The sequence below is a fragment of the Marmota marmota genome, unplaced genomic scaffold (genome assembly GCF_001458135.2).
Source record: "Marmota marmota marmota unplaced genomic scaffold, marMar, whole genome shotgun sequence".
Taxonomy (NCBI): Eukaryota; Metazoa; Chordata; class Mammalia; order Rodentia; family Sciuridae; genus Marmota; species Marmota marmota.
Window position 1 is genome coordinate 8,195,834 of NW_026000223.1, and position 22,465 is coordinate 8,218,298.

Here is a 22,465-nt window from a genome sequence, read left to right on the forward strand (position 1 = left end):
CCCCCGACGGCGCTCGTTGAACCACATCCGCGCCTCCGCTGGCAACGCTTACAGGCGCCTGTCACCGGTTCCCTCCATTTTGAAAAGGAAAAAAGGCTCTCCCCATTCCCCTACCCCTAGGAACTGGAGCCCGAGGATCCGTTCTCATGGCCTTCAGCCCTTGGCAGATCCTGTCCCCCGTGCAGTGGGCGAAATGGACGTGGTCTGCGGTGCGCGGCGGGGCCGCCGGAGAGGACGAGGCCGGAGGGCCCGAGGGCGACCCCGAGGAGGAGGACTCGCAAGCCGAGACCAAATCCTTGAGTTTCAGGCAAGTACACAGGATCCCTGCCGAGATGCAAATGTGCTGCCTGCCATCCATCCATCCATCCATCTGCGGCTCATTCTGTGTGCGTGTGTGTGTGGCCGCCCACCCGCGTAACCATATTCATGGCAATGCTACGTCCCTGCCCGTAACCAGGTCTCCGTTGTGCATTCGAAAGTTCCGGATGTTCTGTTTTCCCGTGTGTTTTCTTTCCCCGGTTTCGCTGTGAGCTTTCTGAACCCAACGCAGAATCTGCAGTCTCTCCGCATCCCCGTTTGCCTCGGTCACTTTCTCTAAGCTTCAATCCGCTCCCCCGCCCCCCTGCCCCCTCTCCTACACCCAGACACACAAACACATACAGGGCTAGTGTCATTGATCACTCTAGGTGGCATTTACAACCCTTCCTGTGGGGCAGAAGTCACTCCCTCCCCCTCCTGGGGCCTAATTGTGTCCCCCAAATGCAGCCATGGTAAAGAAGGTCGCGTGATGACAGGCCCTTGGCAGCTGGTGAGAAATGGTGGTCTCTGCTGAGCTGTCACCGTGTGATTGCGGAAGGCAGGTGACAGCATTCTTAATCTTGAGTCGAGTGAGTTCTAGACAGGTAGAGGCCTACCAAGGAAAAATGCATGAGTAGAATTGGCATAATTTTGGGTTGGAGATGGTATTTTTTAGGTCTCTAGCTTCCTGTAAGAGATATCTTGTGAGAAAAGGAGTCTGTTGGAAAGCACTTTTTTCCTGGTGTGAGAGGGAAAGATGACTTCAGAAATGCTGAGGGAGAAAAGCTCCAGAGGATGGAGATTTCAGGGAGAAAGGATGCCAGACAGAGAAATCCAAGAGGGCACTGCTTAAAAACCCACAGGCCAACCTATGGCTGAGGATCAATTGGTGGTAAAGTTAGGGGAAAAAAAGAGGATGAACTTTAACCTTTGTGGATATGTAAATTTTAAAGGGTGTGGAAAATACCGTTGAAAGTGGTAATTCCTCATTTTTCCCCCTTGGCAGCTCGGATTCTGAAGGTAATTTTGAGACCCCTGAAGCTGAAACTCCAATCAGATCACCCCTCAAGGAATCCTGTGATTCATCACTAGGGTTGTCTGGATCTGGGACCAAAACCCAAGGTAAAGAAAAACTTTTATTTTCTGCTGCTTTCATTTTAAAGTTTATAAAAGTATACATGAGGGGCTGGGTTGTGGCTCAGTGGTAGAGTGCTAGTACATGTGAGGCCCTGGGTTTGATCCTCAGCACCACATAAAAATAAATAAATAAAGGTATTGTGTCCAACTAAAAAATAAGTATTAAAAAAAAGTATACATGAAAGAAGTGGCAGGGGCGGAATGTTAATTTAGGACCACTTAAAAGAGTTTGGATTTTCTTCTTGCTCAAAAAGAGCTGTTTTAAAAACTCCTGGTGTATTTGGAAGTCTCTTTATTTTTGTTTTGTAAACATTTTGATCATTTGATGATCAGAGACTTTGTTTTTTCCCCTGTCTAGAGTTTGTGCATTTATGGTATGAGATTACTATTATCAAACATGTCTGCTGGGCCCTTCTTCACAGCCCCTAAAAAATAAAAAAAATGTGTGTAGTAATACATTGCTGGACTTATATTTATATCTGGTTTCACAAATTCCTCAGGCTAAGTTGCTTTCTACTAGGGTGGGGACCAAAATTATAGATAAGAGTTCATTTTTTTTTTGATAGAGAGGAATCTTAAAATTAAAAAGCTGTTTCAAAATTGTTTCTCTCTTCCTATTCTACCTAAGAAAACCTGGCACATAGATTTTTCTCTTAGTTCTTCAGAGTCCAGCCTTGAGCCTGTCCTTCATCAACAAAAGCTTCTGCTGTCCTACTTAATAGAAACCTTATTTTTTTTGTCACACATTCAGTTTTACGTAAAATTTCACTTATCCTAATAATATTTACTTGTTCATTTAGTAAATAGAGTGTATTGTGATTCAGCAGTGAAATCTTGCTCTCATTGAGCTAACATTTTGGAGGGAAATGACTCCTTTAACAGATAAACAAAAAAGATTCAAGCAAAATATATATGTCAGCTTGAGTTAAGTTCTGTGGAAAACAATAAAGCAGGAAAAAGAGGAATAGGGAATATGGGGTGGTGAGAGGGAATGCTGAAGAACAGTTAGGGGAAGCATGACTGATATTGTAACTCTGAGATCTAGAAGAGGAGGATTGAGGGAGCAAGACTTGTGAATTCCTGGGAAAAGAGCCCTGTCGGCAGAAGGAATGGCATCTATAAAGATCTCAGATAATACCAACCTGCAATAGGCTGTGTGAGGCTCTTGGGTGGGAAGGTTCTTGGCATGTTTGAGGACAACAGAGGCCTGTACAGCTAAAATAGAATGACTAGGCAGGCAACAGTGGGAACTGAAGTAAGGGAGGTAAGAAGAGATGCAGAACATACTGTAATGATGATTTTGGTTTTCTGAGTGAGATGGAAAGCCACTGGAAGGTATATTAACTTCCTAGGACTGCTGTGGCTTAACTCAACAGAAATTTATTTTATCACAGTTCTTGAGCACTGAAATCAAAACTAGAAGTCTGAAACCAAGGTGTTGGCAGAGCCATACTCCCTTGGAAGGTTCTAGGAAGATTTTTTCCTTGCCAATTCTAGCTTCTGGTGGTTATTGACACTCCTTGGTATACTTTGGCTTGTGGTACACCTGATTTCACTCTGCCTTATTGCATGGGGAGGCTTTCTCCTGTGTGTCTGTGTCTGTACATGGCCTTCCTATAAGGACACCAGTTGTTGAATTTAGGGCCCACCATAACGCAGTATGACCTCATCTTAATTATATCTCCAGAGTTGTTCTTTCTAAATAAGGGCACATTCACAGGTACCAGGAGTTAGAACTTTAACATTTCTTTTTGAGTGACACAATTCAGCCCACAATAGAGGGCTTTTAACAGACTATTATGCTTTGACTTTCTTATTAAAAGGCTCTGTGATTGCTGTAAGGAGAAGGATGTAGGATGTAGGACAGATGTCCTTTGTATGTGCTTTCTCTATTCCGGTGTCTGACATTGTCACCTTAGAATGGTAGATACAACCAACTTCCAGTTACCTAATTTTTGAGCTGATTATGACTTCCTTGGTTCCACAGTTAATATATCTTATTACTTGGTAACTTCTTTCATTGATTGCCTAGGGAAGTCAAGTCACTCTGGTTATAGAGTTTATAATGGAGTTGGAATTATTGGTAAAATGACATTAACTTTTTGTGATTTGTTTTTGCTTAAAATTAAGAGCTCCATGCTGTGTTTCTCCTACAGTACCTTCAACCTACCCTGGGCTGCATTTTGCTGTTCATCTAGGCAGGGACTTCTTGGGAACAAGTTTATATATGGAAAACTTTTGTGTGGCACAAAGCTGTGTAGCACTTTCAGTGATGAGATGCCACTTATTCCTCATAGCTTCCCTTTTTAAAAGCTTGAAAGAACTGTTTGTGGTCTTCTCATCAAATTTAAATAAAGCTCATAAAACACATGTTAAGTAGCTGAAAGCTTCATTGAATTGCCCTTAGCCTGGGCGGCCCTTCCTCATCATTCTATCAGCTGCTAGACTGATTCATACTGCCAGATTCTTTGCCAGTTGAATGAAAGCCTAGATGACCTAGGCCCCCAAAGACAAAGAGACCCAATTGTTTGGTGTTTCCTGTTCCAGTGATTCTCACATTCTTTCATTCTGCCTGAAAGGAAAACTTTAAAACATTTTCTTTTTAGAGAGTTGTACATTAGGAGAGTTCTGCGGGATAGTTCATAACGAAAAACTGTAATTGTAGTGGGTGGAGGATGGTGGAGTATAGTCTAGGAAATAACCCTAATATTAAGAAGTTTCTCAATTTAAGGTCTTTAAGCAATAGGATGATGACTCTTCAGCCTGGTAGTGTCCTGTCCATTAGAACTTCTTGTACACAATATCTGGAGTAGTCCAGAGTCCTGTGAATTGTCTTGTCCCACATACACAGTAAATGTGAAAATATAGGTCTGACCAGGGAAAAGTTGAGCGAACAAAAATGCCTTAAAAAGTCATTCATGTTGAAGTTCAATTTCTGGGACTGAGTAGTTCCTTTTTTTTTTTCAAAATTGTTGATTGTTTTGTATATAGTAAAATTAGTCTTTCATAGTTCTAGGACATGGCTGGATAGCAGATATAGATTATATAAGACTATATATCTTATGATTGATTTATGAGTTGGTTATCAGGAGTAGGAATTAACATTTTTATTGATCCTGGCTTCCTGATATATAATGGCCCTCAAATGTGTGGCACATGTCCCATGTACTATACCTGTGGTTTCTGTGCCAACTTCTATAATTCTTTAAATGAAGTAAACATATGACATTTCTTTTTATTGGAACTATTTTAGGAACTTACAGTATCTAAATTCTATAAGATTCTTCCCTAAGACAGAATTCTTTGTCAGGAACTAAATAGTGGATAAGGTCTTGGATTTTTTTTAAAATCACAAAGATAAGCTTAGTTCCAAACTAACTAGTAAAATAAAACTCTAGTCAAAGACATTTCTTGAAAATACAAGACTGGTGGCTATGAAGTCTAGGCCTACAGTTCTGGATTTTGCTGTCTGCCTTCTCCCATAAAGGATGTTTAAGCTGCTTTGTTGTATTGTCTTTCCCTTTGCAGAGGAAAATATTGTGGAGGAAAATCCTCTACAAAAGGACTTTCAAATGGTATAACTCCAAGTTCATCCCTTATTTTGTTGGGAGGTAGAGCCCATGGAGAACTTAGGGACTGTAATTTTGTCCAGTTGTTTTAGCCAACAAAAACTGTAATAGATGTACTCTGCCAGTTGAGTTCCCACATCCCCATGCTCACATATTTATAGATGTTACTTTTCTTCCAGAAAGAGAATCTTAATGCAGGAGTTTTCATATTACCCTTGGAACAACTAGTTAAACCTGTTAGTTTGATATGTTAACTAGATGCCTAAGTATTTCAAAGATACCCTGTGTCCTCTGGAATGGAAGGAAAGAGATAATGAGATCAATCCACTGACTTACTGCTGGAGACCTTGTAAGGAATGCAAAGTTGTTTGTTGACACAATTTTGGTAATCTAGGCCAGAATTAGCAAGCCACGGCTGAGGGGCCACATCTGGCCTGCCATTTGTTTTTCTCTATGACCCTCCAGTGAAGAGTGAGTTTTATATTTTTTAATGGCTGAAAAAAATATTTTGGAATGTGTGAAAATTATATGATATTCAGATTTCGAGCCAGGCATGGTGGTGCACACCTGTAACACAATCCAGGATTCTGAGGCAGAAGAATACCAAGTTCAATTTACTGCGACCCTATCTGGAAACATAGTCCTGGTAAAGCGCCTTATGTTAAATGTCCAGGACCACAAAAAAGTTAAGTTAATTAAATTTTTAAAATTCATATTTCAGGACCCATAAAGTTTTATCAGAATAGTCTGTGGCAGCTTTTGAATTACAATAGCAGGATTGAATACTTGGAATGGAGACCAAATGTCTGGCATACATTTGAAATATTTTTATTTCTGGTCTTTTACAGAAAAATTTACTCAACCTATATCCATACTTAGGACAGTTTCAATAAAAATGTAGTTTAAATAATCTGGAATGATGACTTCAAGAATAAAGGAAGAAAAAATGGCAAGGCTATCCCTGAGTAACAAATGACCCATGGGCACTGGGCGTTAGTGTAGTCCTTTGTGGTTAAGGAAGGTTTAAGGGAGAAACTGATTTGGACTGGTCATTTTGTCTTCTTTGCAAAATGGAAACGATGTAACTGGTCTGTCAATGTACTCTATTTAAAAAAAAAATTTTTTTTAGTTGTAGATGGATACAGTATCTTTATTTATTTTTATGTGGTGCTGGGGATCGAACCCAGTGCCTCACACATGCGAGGCAAGTGCTCTACCACTGAGCCATAGCCCCAGCCCCAATGTACTCTATTTTTAAATGACTAAATGATCCATAGATATGACCTGGATCTCGATAAAACTGTTACTTTTTATTTATTTTTTTTTTAACTCCCAGTATTAGGAATTAAACCCACAGTGTCACACATGCAAGGCAAGCACTGAGCTACATCCCCAGCCCTTTTCATTTCATTTTGAGACCGGGTTTTGCTAAGTTGCCCAGGCTGTCTTCAAACTTTCGATGCTCCTGCCTCAGCCTCCCCAGGAGCTTGGATTATAGGGGCCACTACTATGCTTAGCTGAGGGCTGGTTTTTTATTCTAAGGCTTTGAGTTTTATGTAGAGACGAATACTATGCAAACGTTTTTCATTAGGTATATTTTGAAGTGTTCAATTCAAATCTACAAGTAAGATTTCTAGGGATTTAGTTTAGCATCCTTTATCTGTTCTCAACAAGAGATTGCTTTATTAGTATTTCCTACAAATAATGGGATTAATAAATTCCTTAATGTTACCTACTCCAATAGTCCAACCCATGTGGCTCCTTTGACAGAATCTCAGGCTAATGTTTTATTTTTTGTGTGTGATTGGCTCTTTCACAGTTCACTTTGTCATACTATATGATTCTTTTTTTAAAAGTTGGGCACTGTGGAAATGCCACAGTGTAATTCCAGCTACTTAGGAGGCTGAGGCAGGAGGATCACAAATAATAGTTTAGCAAGACCCTCTCAGAATAAAAAGGGCTGGAGATGTAGCTCAGTTTTAGAGTACTCTGAGTTTAATTCCCAGTATGGGGGGTGGGGGGTGATAGTTAAGGCTTGAAAACTTTAACCATTTGATTTTTTTTCATATAATGTTTTCAAGTTGGAGATTCCAATTAGTAGTAAATTTGATGAGAGCCTTGCTTTCTTTGTTGCTTTGTTTATTTCAGTGTAAATGAGCTGTGTAGAAAGCATCTCTGCTTCTCTGTGGTACTCCACTCAAGAGAATGTCTTCTTGGGGAAAAAAATTTAAGTTTTTCCAGCAAGGACTAAGAGAACCACAGAGGAACAAAAATATTTGACTAAAAAGCTCCAGGGCAGGGGAGCAAAATCTACCTTCTGAAAGTAAAGATTTTAGTAACATCCAGTATCAAACCAGTTTTTCTTTATTAAAATGAATAATGAAATTATGAACTTCTTAAGAAATATAATAATGATTAAACTTATTTCAGTGCCGCAGTCTGGCTGGGCACAAAATCACAAGCCACCACACACCTTGTAGATTCAAACAGCAACTCTTTATTCCTGAACTCACACCGGCCCTCTACAAACACGTTCTGGGCAAATCCACGTTCTGGGCAAAATCCACCCACTCCACCGGGCTCTGAATCCCAAATACTCTCTGAATCCCTCGAGAACTCAAGGAGCAGGCGCGCCTGAGGCAACAGGATATGCCCTATTCCCAGCAGGGTACACCTTAAACCTGGAACTGCCCTAAACCCAAGGAGCTGGGATACTCCCTAATCCCAGCAGGATACACCCTAAACCTGGATCATCCTGGTCCTTGAGCAAGGTCACCTTACATGCAATGTCACTGCAAATGACCTGGGTCATGCCATGGGTCATACCTACTTGGCAATGGCTCTCAGCATTTCAGTATTACACTTGTCTGTTTTGGGATTACCTGAATATCAAATATGAAGCAATACAACTTACTTTAGTAATTTCTGATGGCAGAGGCATTTTCTGCCTAGGTGTTTAGGGGGCCAGGAGGAGTCTGCAGTCCTAAAATTGTATTGCTGTCATTTAATGTCCCACCTAAAAATGAATGTGGCCTAAAGCCATTTAAAGTTAAAGAGTAGTCATAGTGTCTTCTTAAGTGGCCAGTAATATTGCCCAGAGGAAGTCCTGGGAGTATAATCATTTTTTTACAATCTCCTACACCCAGAATAGTGATGGGAGATCACAGCTTATCTACTTAAAGCAGCCATCTTAGTAGGGAGTTGATAAATGAAGGTTGCTGAATGCCTGGTGACTGTTACAAAGTTGGACCTAGAAAGGCTTTGCTTCTAGGAGGTCAGGAGCTCATCCTCACTTTTGCAGGTCCTCAAGCCTAGTTTTATGAGTTTACATAAACATAATTAGATCCCCAGGGGGTTTAGATTGATTATGGCAAATTCACAAGGGAATAATAATTATATGGAGTATTTTATTTTACTTATTTATTGTTTTGTGACAGGTTCTCACTGTATTGTCCAAGCCAACATCAAACTCTCCATCCTCCTGCCTCGGCCTCCTGAGAAGCTGGGTAGATAGCTGTGTATCACCATGCCTGGCTTGGAGTATTTTTTAAATTCACAAATGCAAAATGTACCTTGAAAGTTCTGTTGACAGATACAAACACTCTTCCTAGCAGTCCAAGTAGCCTCTTTTTTATGTCATTGCTGGAAATATAGCAAAGGTCCCATTTTAAGATTACCATCTAGTAGACTACTAACTTTCTATTTCAGTTGTAAGTTGTTGGATGTATTGGAAGCAAATAATTTTTGCCTACAGCATCTTACTTAGTTACAGCAATGATACAATGAAATAGGGCACATGTGATTTCCACTTCACAGACTGGGCTATGAGGGCCATGGTCTTTACTCCCAGTAGTGGATCTGGGTCTTGAATTCTGCTTTTGTTGACCACTCATCCAGGGCTCTTTGGAACATATTATACAGCTTTTCTCTCCAGAGAATTCTGTGAGTCTCTCTCTTCACTATCTGAAGAGAAGGATTAGAGGAAATAAAGGTTCTTAAAATGTTGCCAGAATATAATGTGTGACAGGGAAATCATCCTCTTTAAATGATAGTTAAAAAAAATCAGGATATGCATCTTCCACATGTGTTAATTTGGCATACATGATGTCTGATTTGTTTTAGGAAAATTTTGAACATCAAAAGTTTGGAATTTTGCAGCACAATTTATGTACAGATTAATAGTTAGAAACAAAAACATCACTGGGTAAGCAGTGAAGTTTCATTGAAAACATTTTGCTTCCTTAATGCTTAGCTTCAGCTATCAGAAGTAAAGAACAATGGACAAATTCATTAATATCTTTTCCTTTTCCTTTTCCCCTGACTTATATATGGAAGAGAAGAAGCAGGCATGTTACAGCCTTCTGGGACTCTGCACCTGTTTGGGGGTAGAAAGAGGATGGTTGGTTTGGTTTTAGTGCTGGGGATCAAACCCAGGATGTCAAACATACTAGGCAAGTACTATACTACAGGGCTCCATTCCTAGTTACACAAGGAATTAAGGGTTCTGCATTGCTACTGTATAACTAATTATTCCAAAACTTAGCTTAAAACAGCAAACATTTATCTACCATAGTTTTAATAGGTGAGGAATTTGTCAGCAGCTTACCTGGGTGATCTAGTTCAGGTTACCTGTGAGAATGCAGTCAAGATTTTTCCCGGAAATAGTCATTTGAAAACTACACTGGGGCTAGAGTATCTTCTAATCCAGGTCACTCATTTGCCTGGCCAGTTAGTGCTGGCTGTTGGTAGGAGGCTCAGTTGCTCATTATTTGATTCCTTCCACGTGGTTGCTCCATTGTCCTTTTGGCAACTGGCTCCCCCAAGATTCAGTGTTTCAAGAGTAAGCAAGTTGAAAGCTGCAGTGTCTTTTGTTGACTTAGCTTCAGTAAGTGGTTCATATGCTATTTTCTTGAGATAAGTTTCCACGGTATCCTTTTGATGACATACATCAGTCTTAAGGGTGTGAATACCACGAGGTAAGACTTATTGGGGACCATCTTGAAGGCTACAAGGCCCTTTTCTACTTTTTAAAACATTTATACCAAAGGATATAATTTCACAGACTGCAAATGTTTTCCCATTGCTTGCTTCTTTTGGGGCCTCTTCACTGCCTTCCTGAACTCTTCGTATTGCCTTGTTTTCTGGAGTGGAGGAACAGAGTGGCAGGTGAGGTGATATAGTCCTCAGCCAGTGTCAGCCTGCTGTAGAAATATCTATGCACCCACTCTGTACTGGCTGCTATTGCTTTGTCTGGAAGCTCCTCTCTTGCTGAACATTTGTCCCTCTTTTTCTTTATCTAGCATCAGCTTCCCAGCTGTGTGGGTGGTTGCTACTTTGTGAGAGAGGCAGTTGGTATTTTGAATTCTCCAGTAATTATTTTTGAAGAGATTGCACATTATGGTTGTTTGGCAGCAACAGACTGAAGTTACACAATTTCATATCTCTGCAAAGAAGTCCCATCTGTTAACACATGCACTTTCTCCCCTTGCTCTTCCTGCTGAAATACTTTAGAGATGAAGAAGTCCTATAGAAAGAGCCCTCAGATTTTGGTATGTGGTAGATGATTTCTAATCTGTATGAAATGTAACCTCAAACAAATCCAGATGGTTCCAGAACCAGTGGGCATCTCATGAGTGAGAAGACATTAATACACTTAGGCTTCCTGGGAGGCAGACACTTTCTAACAGGCCCCACCCTCTGACTATATAATCCTGGCCTTCAGAGGTTAGAGTTTTGAGTCTCTTTATTTTATTTAGTTGGCGTTGGGAGTTGAACTCTGGGCCTTGTGCATGTTAAGCACGTGCTCTACCACTGAGCTATCAACTCCTCAGTTTCTTTTCAAATTTAACCGCATAAGGTGCTATTTTTGGAAAATTTAAGTGTTTTTTTTTTTTTTTTCATCCTTAGCACAACCTTTTTCATCTTATCAAGTGGATTTCTAGACTATTCTTTACCTACAAGTTAAGTTTTAGGTCTTAGAATGAATCTCTTCCTGGAATTAGGAGCTTATCTCAGGAAAACAACATAGCAGCTGATGCCCTATCTCAGAAAACTCAAGAAAAAGTTGCTAAACTTGCCCTCCCTCAGCACCTGGGCATTTTTTTTTTTTTTTTTTTTTTTTAAGAGAGTTGGAATGAAGAGGTTTGAACAGTTAGTTGTCTTGGTTCAATCAGAGTGTGTGTGTGTGTGTGTGGTGGGTGTTCTGCTTTGGGTGGTGAGACAGCTTCAATTACAGCATGGCTAAGAGGATGTCCTGCCTTGACTAATTGACTTGGTACTCTTCTCCCCGACTCCATGCTTCTGAGTGGCCTGGGGTCCCAGTGGTTAAAAGGCCTTCTCATATAGTTAGTCAGATTAGTTTGTGGACAATACATTGTATCTACTTCTTCCATTTTAAGGCTGACAGCCTTGGCTAAGTGACTGAGAATATAGATACACAAAAATACATTTCAACTTCAAGGGAATCAGAGGGACTGGGAACTCAAAGACATGAAACTGGGGGGAACTCAAATTTTGGACTTTTGCCTAAATGCTAATGGGTATCTTATTAACAGTCTTCTCAGATCAAACTACTTGAGCAGAAGGGGGTGGGGCCTGCTAGAATCAACTTGTTTCCTCTCCTGCAGCCCTTGATTCAGCATGGGAAAGGGCAGGCAGGAGGGCAAGACTAAGGCTGCATGGGGCCTTCAAAGGGCCTACAAAAGCAAAAGGTCATCAAATGAAGAACAACAAATGTTAATTCTATACACAGCTATTGATATAGAGCTGAGCAGCTTCATCACTCAGTACTTATATAGGTTTTTTCTGTATAAAAATGATAATTAAGTGAGAAGGATATACCCCTTTATGTATCAGTTGTTTGCTTCACAGTGGACCCTGATTGAGTATCAACTCTGGTATACTCGGTTTCTGTTTGGGGAATGCAAAAGGGGAGATAGGGAATAAGTCCCTTATGGATTTCAGGGTCTAGAAGAAGCTAGCTGGGTTCCTTTTCCCATTCCTCTTGACTTTCCAAGAAGTTTTAACAGTGAAAAACAGGGAATGTGTGAGGGAGGACTTGAAAGAAGTCAGTTGTCTTCCTACCCCCAAAATAAAAAAAAAAACTAAAGATTTTCGATCTTGACAATTGTTATATTTCTAGGGTGTTTCATATGCTTGGTTATATCTGTTGTAGAAGAGGGGTGATGTCATTTTTTTCTACCTCTTTCTGTAAATAGAACTTATCTAACACACTGTAGATTTCCTCAAGAGAAATTTAAAATCCAAATGGATGTGATAGTGAGATCTGTTACCTCTTTCAAGTATGTGTCCCTAAAAGTGATACACAGAAGAGGACTCCTTAAAGCATTTTCTGAAATGTTAAGTCTGTGGTATAGAAGAATGCTATATTAGGAATCACAGGACGCTGCTCTGATTTTTTACTGTAGAGTCTGAGCCTCCATTTTGTTTTTGTTTTTACCAGTTTTATAGAGTTCACATGTCATACATTTCACTTGTTTAAAAGGTGCACAATTAAGTGGTTTTAGTATCTACACAGAGTTGTGCAAGTATCACCCCAGTCTAATTTTTAGAATGTTTTATCACTCCCAAAAGAAGCCCTGTACCCATTATACCTATAGGCAGTCATATACTATTTCTCTCCCATTCCACCCTACACTTCTAGGATAATCTGTTTTGTGTCTCTGCCGCAGTCTGGCTGGGCACACAATCACGAGCCACCACACAGCTTGTAGATTCAAACAGCAACTCTTTATTCCCGAACTCACACCAGCCGTCTACAATCACGTTCTGGTGAAATCCACGTTCTCTGCCCAAATCCACCTCCACTGGGCTTCTATCTCCCAAAAAATACTCTGAATCCTGTGAGAACTCAAGGGGAACTCAGGCAGCAGGATACGCCCTATTCCCAGCAGGAATAATCTTAAACCTGGAACGCCCTAAACTGGAACACCCTAAACCCAATTATCCTAAACCGGGAACACCCTAATCCGCCCTGGTCCTTGAGCAAGGTCACCTACATGCAATGTCACTGCAACATGGGGTACGCTGGCAAGTAAATTGTCATACCTACTTGGCTAATGGCTCCCAGCATGTCTCAAGAGATTTGTTTATTTTGGACATTTCATATAACTAGGAGTCATACATTATGTGCAACTTGATCCATTCTACCAACTAAGCTATATCCCCAGCCCCTTACAGTACTTTTTTCGACTATATTATAGCAAGCACCTCATTTCTCATTATTATTGCTGAATATTATTTATTTAATGAGTGGTATCTCATTGTGAGTTTGATTTGCATTTTCCTGATGGCTAATGATGTTGAACATATTTATTTGTTTTTGTGATACTCGGAATTGAACCCACGCCCTTGTGCATGCTAATAAGCAAGCACTCTACCACTAGACACATTCTCAGCCCTGGATTTTCTTTTTTTTTTTTTTTGGCCCCAAACAATGGACATAGTGACAGTATTTTATTCATGCAGCATCCTGATTTTACCCAGCATGCTCCCATGGAATTGTCTTTCTATGTGTTTCCCCACAACCCATGGTCCCATGGTAGACACTGACCCCAGGCTTCTTCTGGATGTTCAGAACACCCTGGCACAGCCCTTGTCTCAGGGACATGACCAGGGCATGGCCAGAAAGTCCCTTGGTGGAGATCCAAAGTATAAACTGAGAGAGAGATTCTCTTCAGTGATGTGCATGAGGACTTGAGTGGGGACCTTTCCTGCCTGATGGAAAGAGCTGTCCTGGAATGGTGTGGACACAATGGTGCATTCTTCCCTTTGGTTAGCCCTGGATGGTCTTATGTATTCTCTAGAGAAATGCCTATTCATATTCTTCACTTTTTAATTGGGTCATTTATCTTTTTAATATTCAGTTGTAAGAATACTTTGTTTTCTAGATACAAATCTCTTATCAGATATTTGATTGTAAATATTTCTCCCAGTCTTTAGGTTATCTTTTCACTTTCTTGATGGTAGTATTTGAAGTGCAAAAGTTTTTAATGTTGATGAAGCTCAGTTTTTTTGTTTTTTGTTTTTTGTGGCTTAGGTGTCAAATTTAAGAAGATTTTGACTAATTCACAGTCACAAAGATTTACTCCTATTCTTTCTTTTTTCTTCTTACAGTTTTATAGTTTGAGCACATTTAGGTCTGTGATCCATTTTGAGTTAATTTTTGTATTTAGGTAAGAAAGTAGTTCAGCTTCGTTCTTCTGTATATAGAAATCCAGTTGTCCCAGAACCATTTGTTGAAACTTGTCCTCATTGAATTAACTTTGCTCCCTTGTCAAAAATCAATTGACCAGGGGCTTGGGATATAGCTTAGTTGGTAGAGTGCTTGCCTCACATGTACAAGGCCCTGGGTTCAATCCCCAGCACCACAAAACAACAACAACAAACAATTGACCATAGTTTTAAGGGTTGATTTCTAAACTCTGAATTCTGTTTGGCTTACCTATGACTCTCATTGCTGGTACCATACTATCTCAACTAGCTTTTTAGTAAAGTTTTAGAATCAGGAAGTATGTATCCTCAAACTTTGTTCTTTTTGTTTGTTTGTTTCCCCAAGATTGCTTTAGCTATTGTATTTTGTTGTAACTATTAGATCAATTTGTTAATTTTTGCAAATAAGCCAGCGGGAATTTTGATAGGGAATTATTTTAATCTATAGATAAATTTGAGAAGTAGTGCCATTTTAACACTATTAGGTTTTAACAATCCACAAACATGGGATGTCTTTTTTATTCATTTATTTTTTTAATTTCTTCAAACAATGTTTCATAGCTTTTAGACACAATTTTTGTTAAATCTATTCCTAAGTATTCTTTTTAATGTTATTATAAATGGAATTTCTTTTTAAAAATTTTCTTTATGGATATATAGATACACAACTAATTTTCACATATTGAACTTATATCCTGCAGCCTTGGATTCATTTACCGTTTAGGTTTTATTTGATAGATTTCTTAGGAATGCTTCTACAAGATTATGTCATCAGAAAATAGAGACAGATTTACTTTCTTTGTGATTATGAGACCTTTTATTATATCTTTTTCTTGCCTAATTGCCTTGGCTAGAACTTCTGGGACTTTTAAAAGTAGAAGTGCAAGGGCTAATGTTCTTATCCTGTTCTTGACCTTAGAGTGAAAATATTCAGTCTTTTACCATTAAGTGTCATATTAGTGGCGGGGTTTTCATAGATGTCCTTTATCAAGTTGAGGAAGTTCTCTTCTATTCCTAGTTTGTTAAGTGTTTTTATCATGAAAAGGTGTTGGATTTGTCAAATGCTTTTTATGTGTATTTGATAGGATCATGTGGGTTTTGTCCACTATTCTATTGACAGGGTATAGTACATTAATTGATTTTCAGATGGTAAGCCAACCTTGCATTCCTGTGATAATATCATCTTTTCTGTGTGCCTCTGTATTTGGTTAGTATTTTGTGGAGGAATTTTTCATAAATATTCAGCAAGAAATAATTAATCGATCTATAGTTTTTTTGTCGTTTTGTTGCCATTGTTTTCTTTGTGATGTCCCTTTTTGTTTTGGCATAAGGGTAATATTGGACTTACAGAATGAGTTGGAAAATGTTTCCTCCTCCATTATTATTTGAAAAGAATTTAATTATTTAAATATTTGGTAGAATTCACCAATCTGGTGAATTTATCAGTTTACTGTCAACTTGTTTTAGATTAATTCAGATTTTCTATTTCATATTGACTCAGATTCAGTAGTTTGTTTTTCTAAGAATTTATCTAAGTTGTCTGATTTGTTAACATAGTTATGTATGTGTCATTTTCTTATTTTTAAATGGAATGAGTAAAGCCCTACATGGCTTTTGCATAGAGTCGATTTGAGGATCAGATTAGGTAATGTTTTTGAAAGTGCTTTGAATTCTGGGTAAATGTAAATTAGTTTGTTCTAAATTCTTAATTTTAGAAAAACAGCTTGATTTCACTAGAACAAATTTGAGTTATTTAAAAAAATTTTATTTTCATTTTTCACACTCAGCCTCAAAAGTAGACCAGTGTGGGGCTGGGGTTGTAGCTCAGTGGTAGAGCGCTTGCCTAGCATGCTTGAAGCACTGGGTTCGATCCTCAGCTCATCATATAAAATAAAATAAAGGTATTGTGTCCACCTATAATTTTTTTAAAAAGTAAATATTTAAGAAAAAGTAGACCAGTGTTACCACTCTACAATTTATGAAATTTAACACTTGTGCTGTGCTCCTCTTCTATGAGTGGCATTTCAAAAAAGATACTGTTGCCATTGTTACCAAATGAATATGAACCAAGGTTGTATTGAAAAGAGAATTTAAAAAAATGAGTTTTGGATCTTTCCTATTTGTTGAAAGGTAGCAGAACATAGATCCTATAATACTAGGGTCAAAAGGCACTCATGCTCTCATCCATTCAGTTTCTAACTGGCACTGAATGCCACTGTTTCCTTTTTTTTTTCTGAGGAAATGCTGAGCTTGCTCCAGTCATTGATTTCCTACCTTGTCCGGTAGTCCGCATCCCTTAGATAACATTGTATTCATTCATCCAACCCATCTTGTTTCTAAATCTATGATAAAGTTTCTTTGAAATACAATCGAGTGGGCTTTCAAATATAAAGCATTATTTTATATAATGCTTTTAGGTATATGTATTACTTTTCTAAATACAAGGCCAATGGAAAAAAGCAAGTAACTCATTAAAAGAAAGGGAAGTTGGTGATGCAGGAAGTGACCACTTTAGAATCAGAAGTCCAGCACTGGTAGTGTTTTTGTGTAAAAACATGTTTGCTCCATGAGGTGGCAATCACATGAGAAGATGATAGTTAATCACCTCACGATTCAGCACTTGCCTATTATCCAAAGGGGCTCTGAGTGTAGCTTTTGGTTCAAAATGTTTATAAGCCCATGCACTTACTTTGTGGTTTATTTGTGCCAGAGCATTAGCACAGTGTGCATGACCATTAGCAGTGGGTTCATGGTTATCTTAAAAAGTATTCTGTGATTTGATTTTAGGGCTCTAGGTCCAGTTTAAACTAATTACAGAGTGCTGACATTGAACACCTGGCTTGGCCCTTTATGTAGAATTTCTTTTTACTGTGATATAGTCAATTGCTTTTATGTATTTGTAAAATTTCACTATCAGTGCTAATCTCTTCTACTGGCATTGCATATCTTTTATATGGCCTTCAGTAGCAGAGAAGGCCTTTGGGCCTGAGTTCAGAAATCTAGGCCTGTGGCTTGGTTCCTAGGGTCCTTTCTATAGTTGTTAGCAGTTGTGTTTTATAGTTGTCACATTATAGTCTCAGGGATTGTATGAAGGTTGAAATCAACTTCTCAAGTGAGATCAGAACAGAGTTATGATGTATGACTAGTTCCAACTATTGGAGATATCTGGCCTGCATTGTCATATGCATTCCTTATCTTCTGGGTGCCCAGAAGCATGGCACTGGGGGCTTATTCCTAGTGACTAGTCCTCTGCTTCCATCCTGATTTTTCAGATACCTGCCCCTCAGTGGATATGATGATAAAGAGCAGTATACTTGACTCTGTCATCCCCTAAACATTGAACCTCCACCCTGACACCCTTCTTTCTTATTTTATGATCTCACTTGGGCTTTTCGGGTTCATCCTATGAATAAAGAGAAATAAGATTAATGAAGATGGTTCTAGAATGGATTGGGGGACCTCTTTAGCATGGTGAGCTATGACCTCCCTGCCTGTGCTCAGCTAGGTTCCATTGTATGTACACATGTGAATAAATTCTACCCTTTGGTCTTGGGAGAAGAAGAGGTGGGGCTGGTAATATAATTCCCCCTTATCTCTGGCTTCAGTTACCCAAGATTCACTGGACAGCAAATCTAGTCCAAATTTTCTTCATAATTTCATGAATAAAAGATTCATTCTTACTGTAGATATTAGCAACCTTGGCATATAATTTTAATTTTTTCCTCATTAAGTGAGAACTTTCACCTTTTCACTTAAAGGAATACTCCATGACCTCTCTTTGGCATATCCAGACTGCCAGCATCATTATTCTTACTATTTGGGGCCATTATTAAGTAAAATGAGTGTTAATTTGAGCACAACCACCACAATACCATGACAGATGATCTGATAACTGAGATGCCTATTCAGATATTTTGAGAGAGATAGATCACATTCACATAATTTTTATTACAGTTGAATGGTCCTTTAATATCCGCAGTGGATTAGTTCCACCTTCTAATCACATGTTTGTGTTTGATCTTTCTGGTGGCCACCCCCCATCCTGCAGCCAGTTGGATGTGAGATACTGTTTGTGCATTTTAAGGCTGGAAAAAGTCCCAGTGTGTGTATGTCTTTGAGATTCAGGAGGCTTGTCCAGATTTTGGCAGCTTTCTCATTTGTCATAGCAGATGTTTAGAAACCCATAAAAAGGGTCATATGTAGCTAAAGGAGAGGAAATGATGGAATGGACAAATCTAAAAGGAGCTGACAGGCAGTATTTCAGCACAGAGCTAAAATCTGGGAGGGAAAAATCAAACCATATTTGAGAACATGCCTCATCTGAAGTGTTTGCACATTATAGTCTCAGGGATTATATGAAGGGCGTTGTTTTCCAAGTGGTTGCTTTTACCTTTTCTTAAATGTGATTATGTATCTAAAAGCACCTAACGAAGTAGGTTCTTAATGTTGATTAATTGAAAACTTCTGAGTTTCAAAAATATTTTGAGATAATGAAATTCCCCCTTTTCTAAGACTTCAAGGCTTTTCATAAACTTGTATTTTAACCCAGTATATTTTCAGTATATATAATCTAGAATGTTAAGCTGTTTGCCTAAATTCTTAAAATCTTGCTATTCCATGCCTTTTCTTTTAAAAATACTATAAAAGGGAGAAGAGAACTCTTATTACATGAAAATAGTCTTTTTATCCTGAATAAGCATCAGAGGCATCTGCTGCTGAAGAGCACGTGGGCAATTCACACAACCTTAGGTTTGGAAAAGGCTGATTATTGAAAGGAAGAGTTTCATTAACAGCAGCAGAAGTGGAAGCGTTGGTCTATTTTTGGATTTCCTCTGTTTGCTCTGAATCTATCTCCAGACTTAATCTCTAACAGGCTGTGTTCACCAAGCCTCCCAGCAGTGCTGAGCTTGTCAGAACCAAACTCATCAAATGCATTCTGGGAGGGAGGTTTCCAGCACTCTGGAAGAAGGTTTTTAGGGACTACATGATTTTTATGAAAATGGAAAGGCATAGACAGAGGTAGGTTAGTGACATAACTGCTTTCAGATGAAGAGTAATGACTGATAGCTATGGCTAGAACTCTGAATTGTGGAGGATGGAGGAACTGGAGCCTCTTGAGAATTTGTGTATTTTACTCTTTATTAATAAAAAGTTACTTGTCGTGTGATACAAGAAGTTTAGTTTCTGCTCTAGAGCAGAGCTAGGTGTATGGGTCAGCGGGTTCCAGGACACTTGCTGATGTGAAGGCAAATAAAATCTTTCCCAAACATTCCTTTTTAAGTTGTGTGGTTAATTTATGTTCTCACAGCTCCCCAAACTGGTTTAATTAAATGAGCAATCTTCTCCTACCCACTTCCTCCATACTTCTTTTTGGTGACAAGACATTGAACTGAGGTGAAGGTCTCTAGGACTTACATGTAGGACTGGGCATCTGCACCGAGTTGGTCGAGAAATGACAGAGCAGGGTGTCTTTTTGGCAGAGTTCCCCAGCTATCTGCTCAGGCTGGGGACTGGAGCCAGATGAGGGGTGTCTGTTTTTCTTCCCCATTCCTCCAAGGCAGGGCAGCATGTTTTATGACGTAGCAGATACAGCTTCCGTGACACCCACCCAAACATTGCATAAATCTCTCAATCCCCAGCCACTTGACCGCTGGATATGAGAACACAGATAACAGTAAGAACAGTATGTGTGGCTGAAGCTGTTTCACACAAAGCCCTTTGGTCTGTTTCTATATCTGGTACTACCCTCTTGGCTATAGAGCTAGGAAGCCAGGTGGGAATTTAGGAATGGGGAGGGCCTGGGCCCTTCCTTAATCAGTAGAGTCACAGTTGTCCAAGGCAGGTACTGGGGCAGGGTAGGGTTACAACCTTTGCCTTATACTGAGATGTTTCCTCCTTTTTCAATTCCTCCTTCCTTCCCAGCTCTCAGGCTGCCTCCCCTGCCCCTATGGCCTCCGTTTCTAGAGTTTCAGGTTCTCAGTTTAGTAAAAGCAGGAGAGGGAAAAAGAGGAAGGAGGATCTTAAAGGAGAGGTTAGAGGCTAGAAACTTTGCCCCCCCCCCTTTTTTTCCCCATGGAGATTAGGACAGAAATTAAAGGCTAGGAGAGAGTTGAGTGGAAGAAGATTCTCATAGATTTCCTTCTTTGGGAGGTATGGGATTGATGGTGAAGGAGTTTGGATAAAAAGAGAAAAAGAACCCCAAGAAGTGAATGAATAATGGAATCTAGAGGAAGGAAAAAAGACTGAGATCTGAGTTTTGGTAACACTCTACTTATCCTGACTTCGGAGTTGGCCTTTACTCTTAAGTTTTCTTAAGCCTAAAGGGAAAGAATGCAGTGGTCTTGATTATTAAGGCATCCTGTGAGGGAGAATGGTGGTAAATGTTTAGGAATCATGACAGGGAGAGGATAAAGGGAGAGAGAAACTTTTAAGAGGTTCATTTTTCCCCGTAGTGATCAGGATTTTGCTATACTTGCTGTCACCATCCTACACCCCCACACAACTTTTTTCTCTTTTTAATTTGTTGCTTAAGGTTTGGGGTTTGTTTTTGTTTTTGTTTCTAATTTCAGTACTGTATATTGAACCCAGGGGCATTAGTACCACCCTCATTGAAGGCTCCAAAATAACAGTTTTACTTCCATTTTGACCCTCTTCCAACCCTTTTTCACACTGCAACTGGAGTGAGCTGTTTAAAATATAAATATAACTGTATTCCTGTTGCTTAAAACTCTTTGTGGCTTTTTGTTGTTCTTAAGATAAAGCAAAATTCTTGAAATGGCCTATAGGACTCTGCAAGCATGATGCCTTTTTATATTTTCCAGCCTCTGGGAATTTAACCTAGGACATTGCTTGCCACCAAGCTATGCCCCCACCCCTTTTTAAAATTTTTATTTTGAGGCAGGATTTTGTTAAGTTGCTAAAGCTCACCTTGAATTTGTATTCCTCCTGCCTGAGCCTCCCATGTCACTGGGATTATGGGTTTGTGCCACCACACCTTGCTAATTCAGTTATCATTTAATCAATGTCTGTCTTTCCATAAGAAGAGAGATCTCACTGGTTTTGCTTGCTATTGTATTGCCAGTGCTTAGGATAGATCTCAATTCACGCACACACACAAACTCACATATTTGTTAAATTACCCAGTGAATCCATGAATGAAAAGGGCAGGTGAACCATCCGGAAAACATGAATACAGATTATAATGTAGAGTCTCACCATTTAATTGTTATGAAACTTTTAAATATTTAGAGTCTTGAGACTATAAAAGGACCCTCAGGCCCCTTCTTTTTATCAATAGGAAACTGAGGCCCAGATTGCTAAAGTGACTTGAAAAAGTCCCCAGGCTATTTAACAAAAAAAACAGTACTATTGCTCAGATCCTCTGACCACTAATCCAAACATTCTCTGTGGTTGAATCATGGCTCTTCATACATTTCCAGAAGGAATACAGAAGCAAAGAATTAGAAAAAACCTTAGGGGCATTGAATTGGCCTTACTGGAAACCATTCTTTACCATATCTAAGGGATAGGGTGCTCATTTTAACAGTTGTCCACATAATGCTTATTTTGTCTTTGATGTGACAATAATTGTAATCCTTTTTACCTCAAGTAACCCTTAAAATATTCAAAGACTCTATTAATCTTTGTTGTTTTCTGGGCTAAATATCTTAGATTAGTTGTTTATAGACACAACCATCTTGACTTAATGTTCATCTAAGGGCCTTCATATTTGTTCATGATTTTTTTTAAGATGAGGAATTCAAAACTAAACTCAATTGAACTGAATTCACAATACCAGATATCATGTGATCAGGAAGACTATAGGAAACTACAGTAGTCTCTGCTTTCCACAATTTCACCTACTGTGATCAACCATGGAACAAAAATATTAAATGGCAAATTTCAGAAATAAACAACTCATAAGTTTTAAATTATGTTCCATTCTGCATAGTGTGATGAAGTTTTGAGCTATCCCACTCTGGTTGCCCTGACATGGATCATACCTTTTTTATCACTTGGTTCCTGTCTAGGTTCTCATACTTGGAGTGCTTGTGTTCGGGTTACCCTTGTTTTACTTAATAATGGCCCCAAAACATAAGAGTGGAGATACTGGTAATTTGTATATGCCAGAGAACAGCTAAAGTGCTCCTTTAAGTGAAACGGTGAAAGTTCTCTCCTTAATAAGAAAGAAAATTCTAAGTTGAGGTTGCTAAGATCTGTGGTAAAAACGA

General features: G+C 39.1%; 1 protein-coding gene across 9 annotated transcripts in view; it reads left to right on the forward strand.

Annotated features, from left to right (window-relative positions):
* Window positions 1-22,465, forward strand: part of Tacc1 (transforming acidic coiled-coil containing protein 1) — a 108,290-nt gene that overhangs the window by 55,202 nt on the left and 30,623 nt on the right. For 4 of the 9 annotated variants that reach the window (XM_048792737.1, XM_048792735.1, XM_048792733.1 and 1 more), the window contains exon 2: window positions 1,304-1,419. The exons of 1 other annotated variant lie outside the window; for it this stretch is intronic. Coding sequence is in view for 6 of the 8 variants with exons in the window: in XM_048792735.1 (XP_048648692.1) it covers window positions 1,304-1,419 (116 nt within the window). In the remaining 2 variants the exon portion in view is untranslated. Of the gene's footprint in view, window positions 1-6; window positions 308-1,303; window positions 1,420-22,465 lie in introns of those variants that run through there. 4 more of the 9 variants (XM_015501283.2, XM_048792732.1, XM_048792734.1 and 1 more) reach the window with 3 other exon arrangements.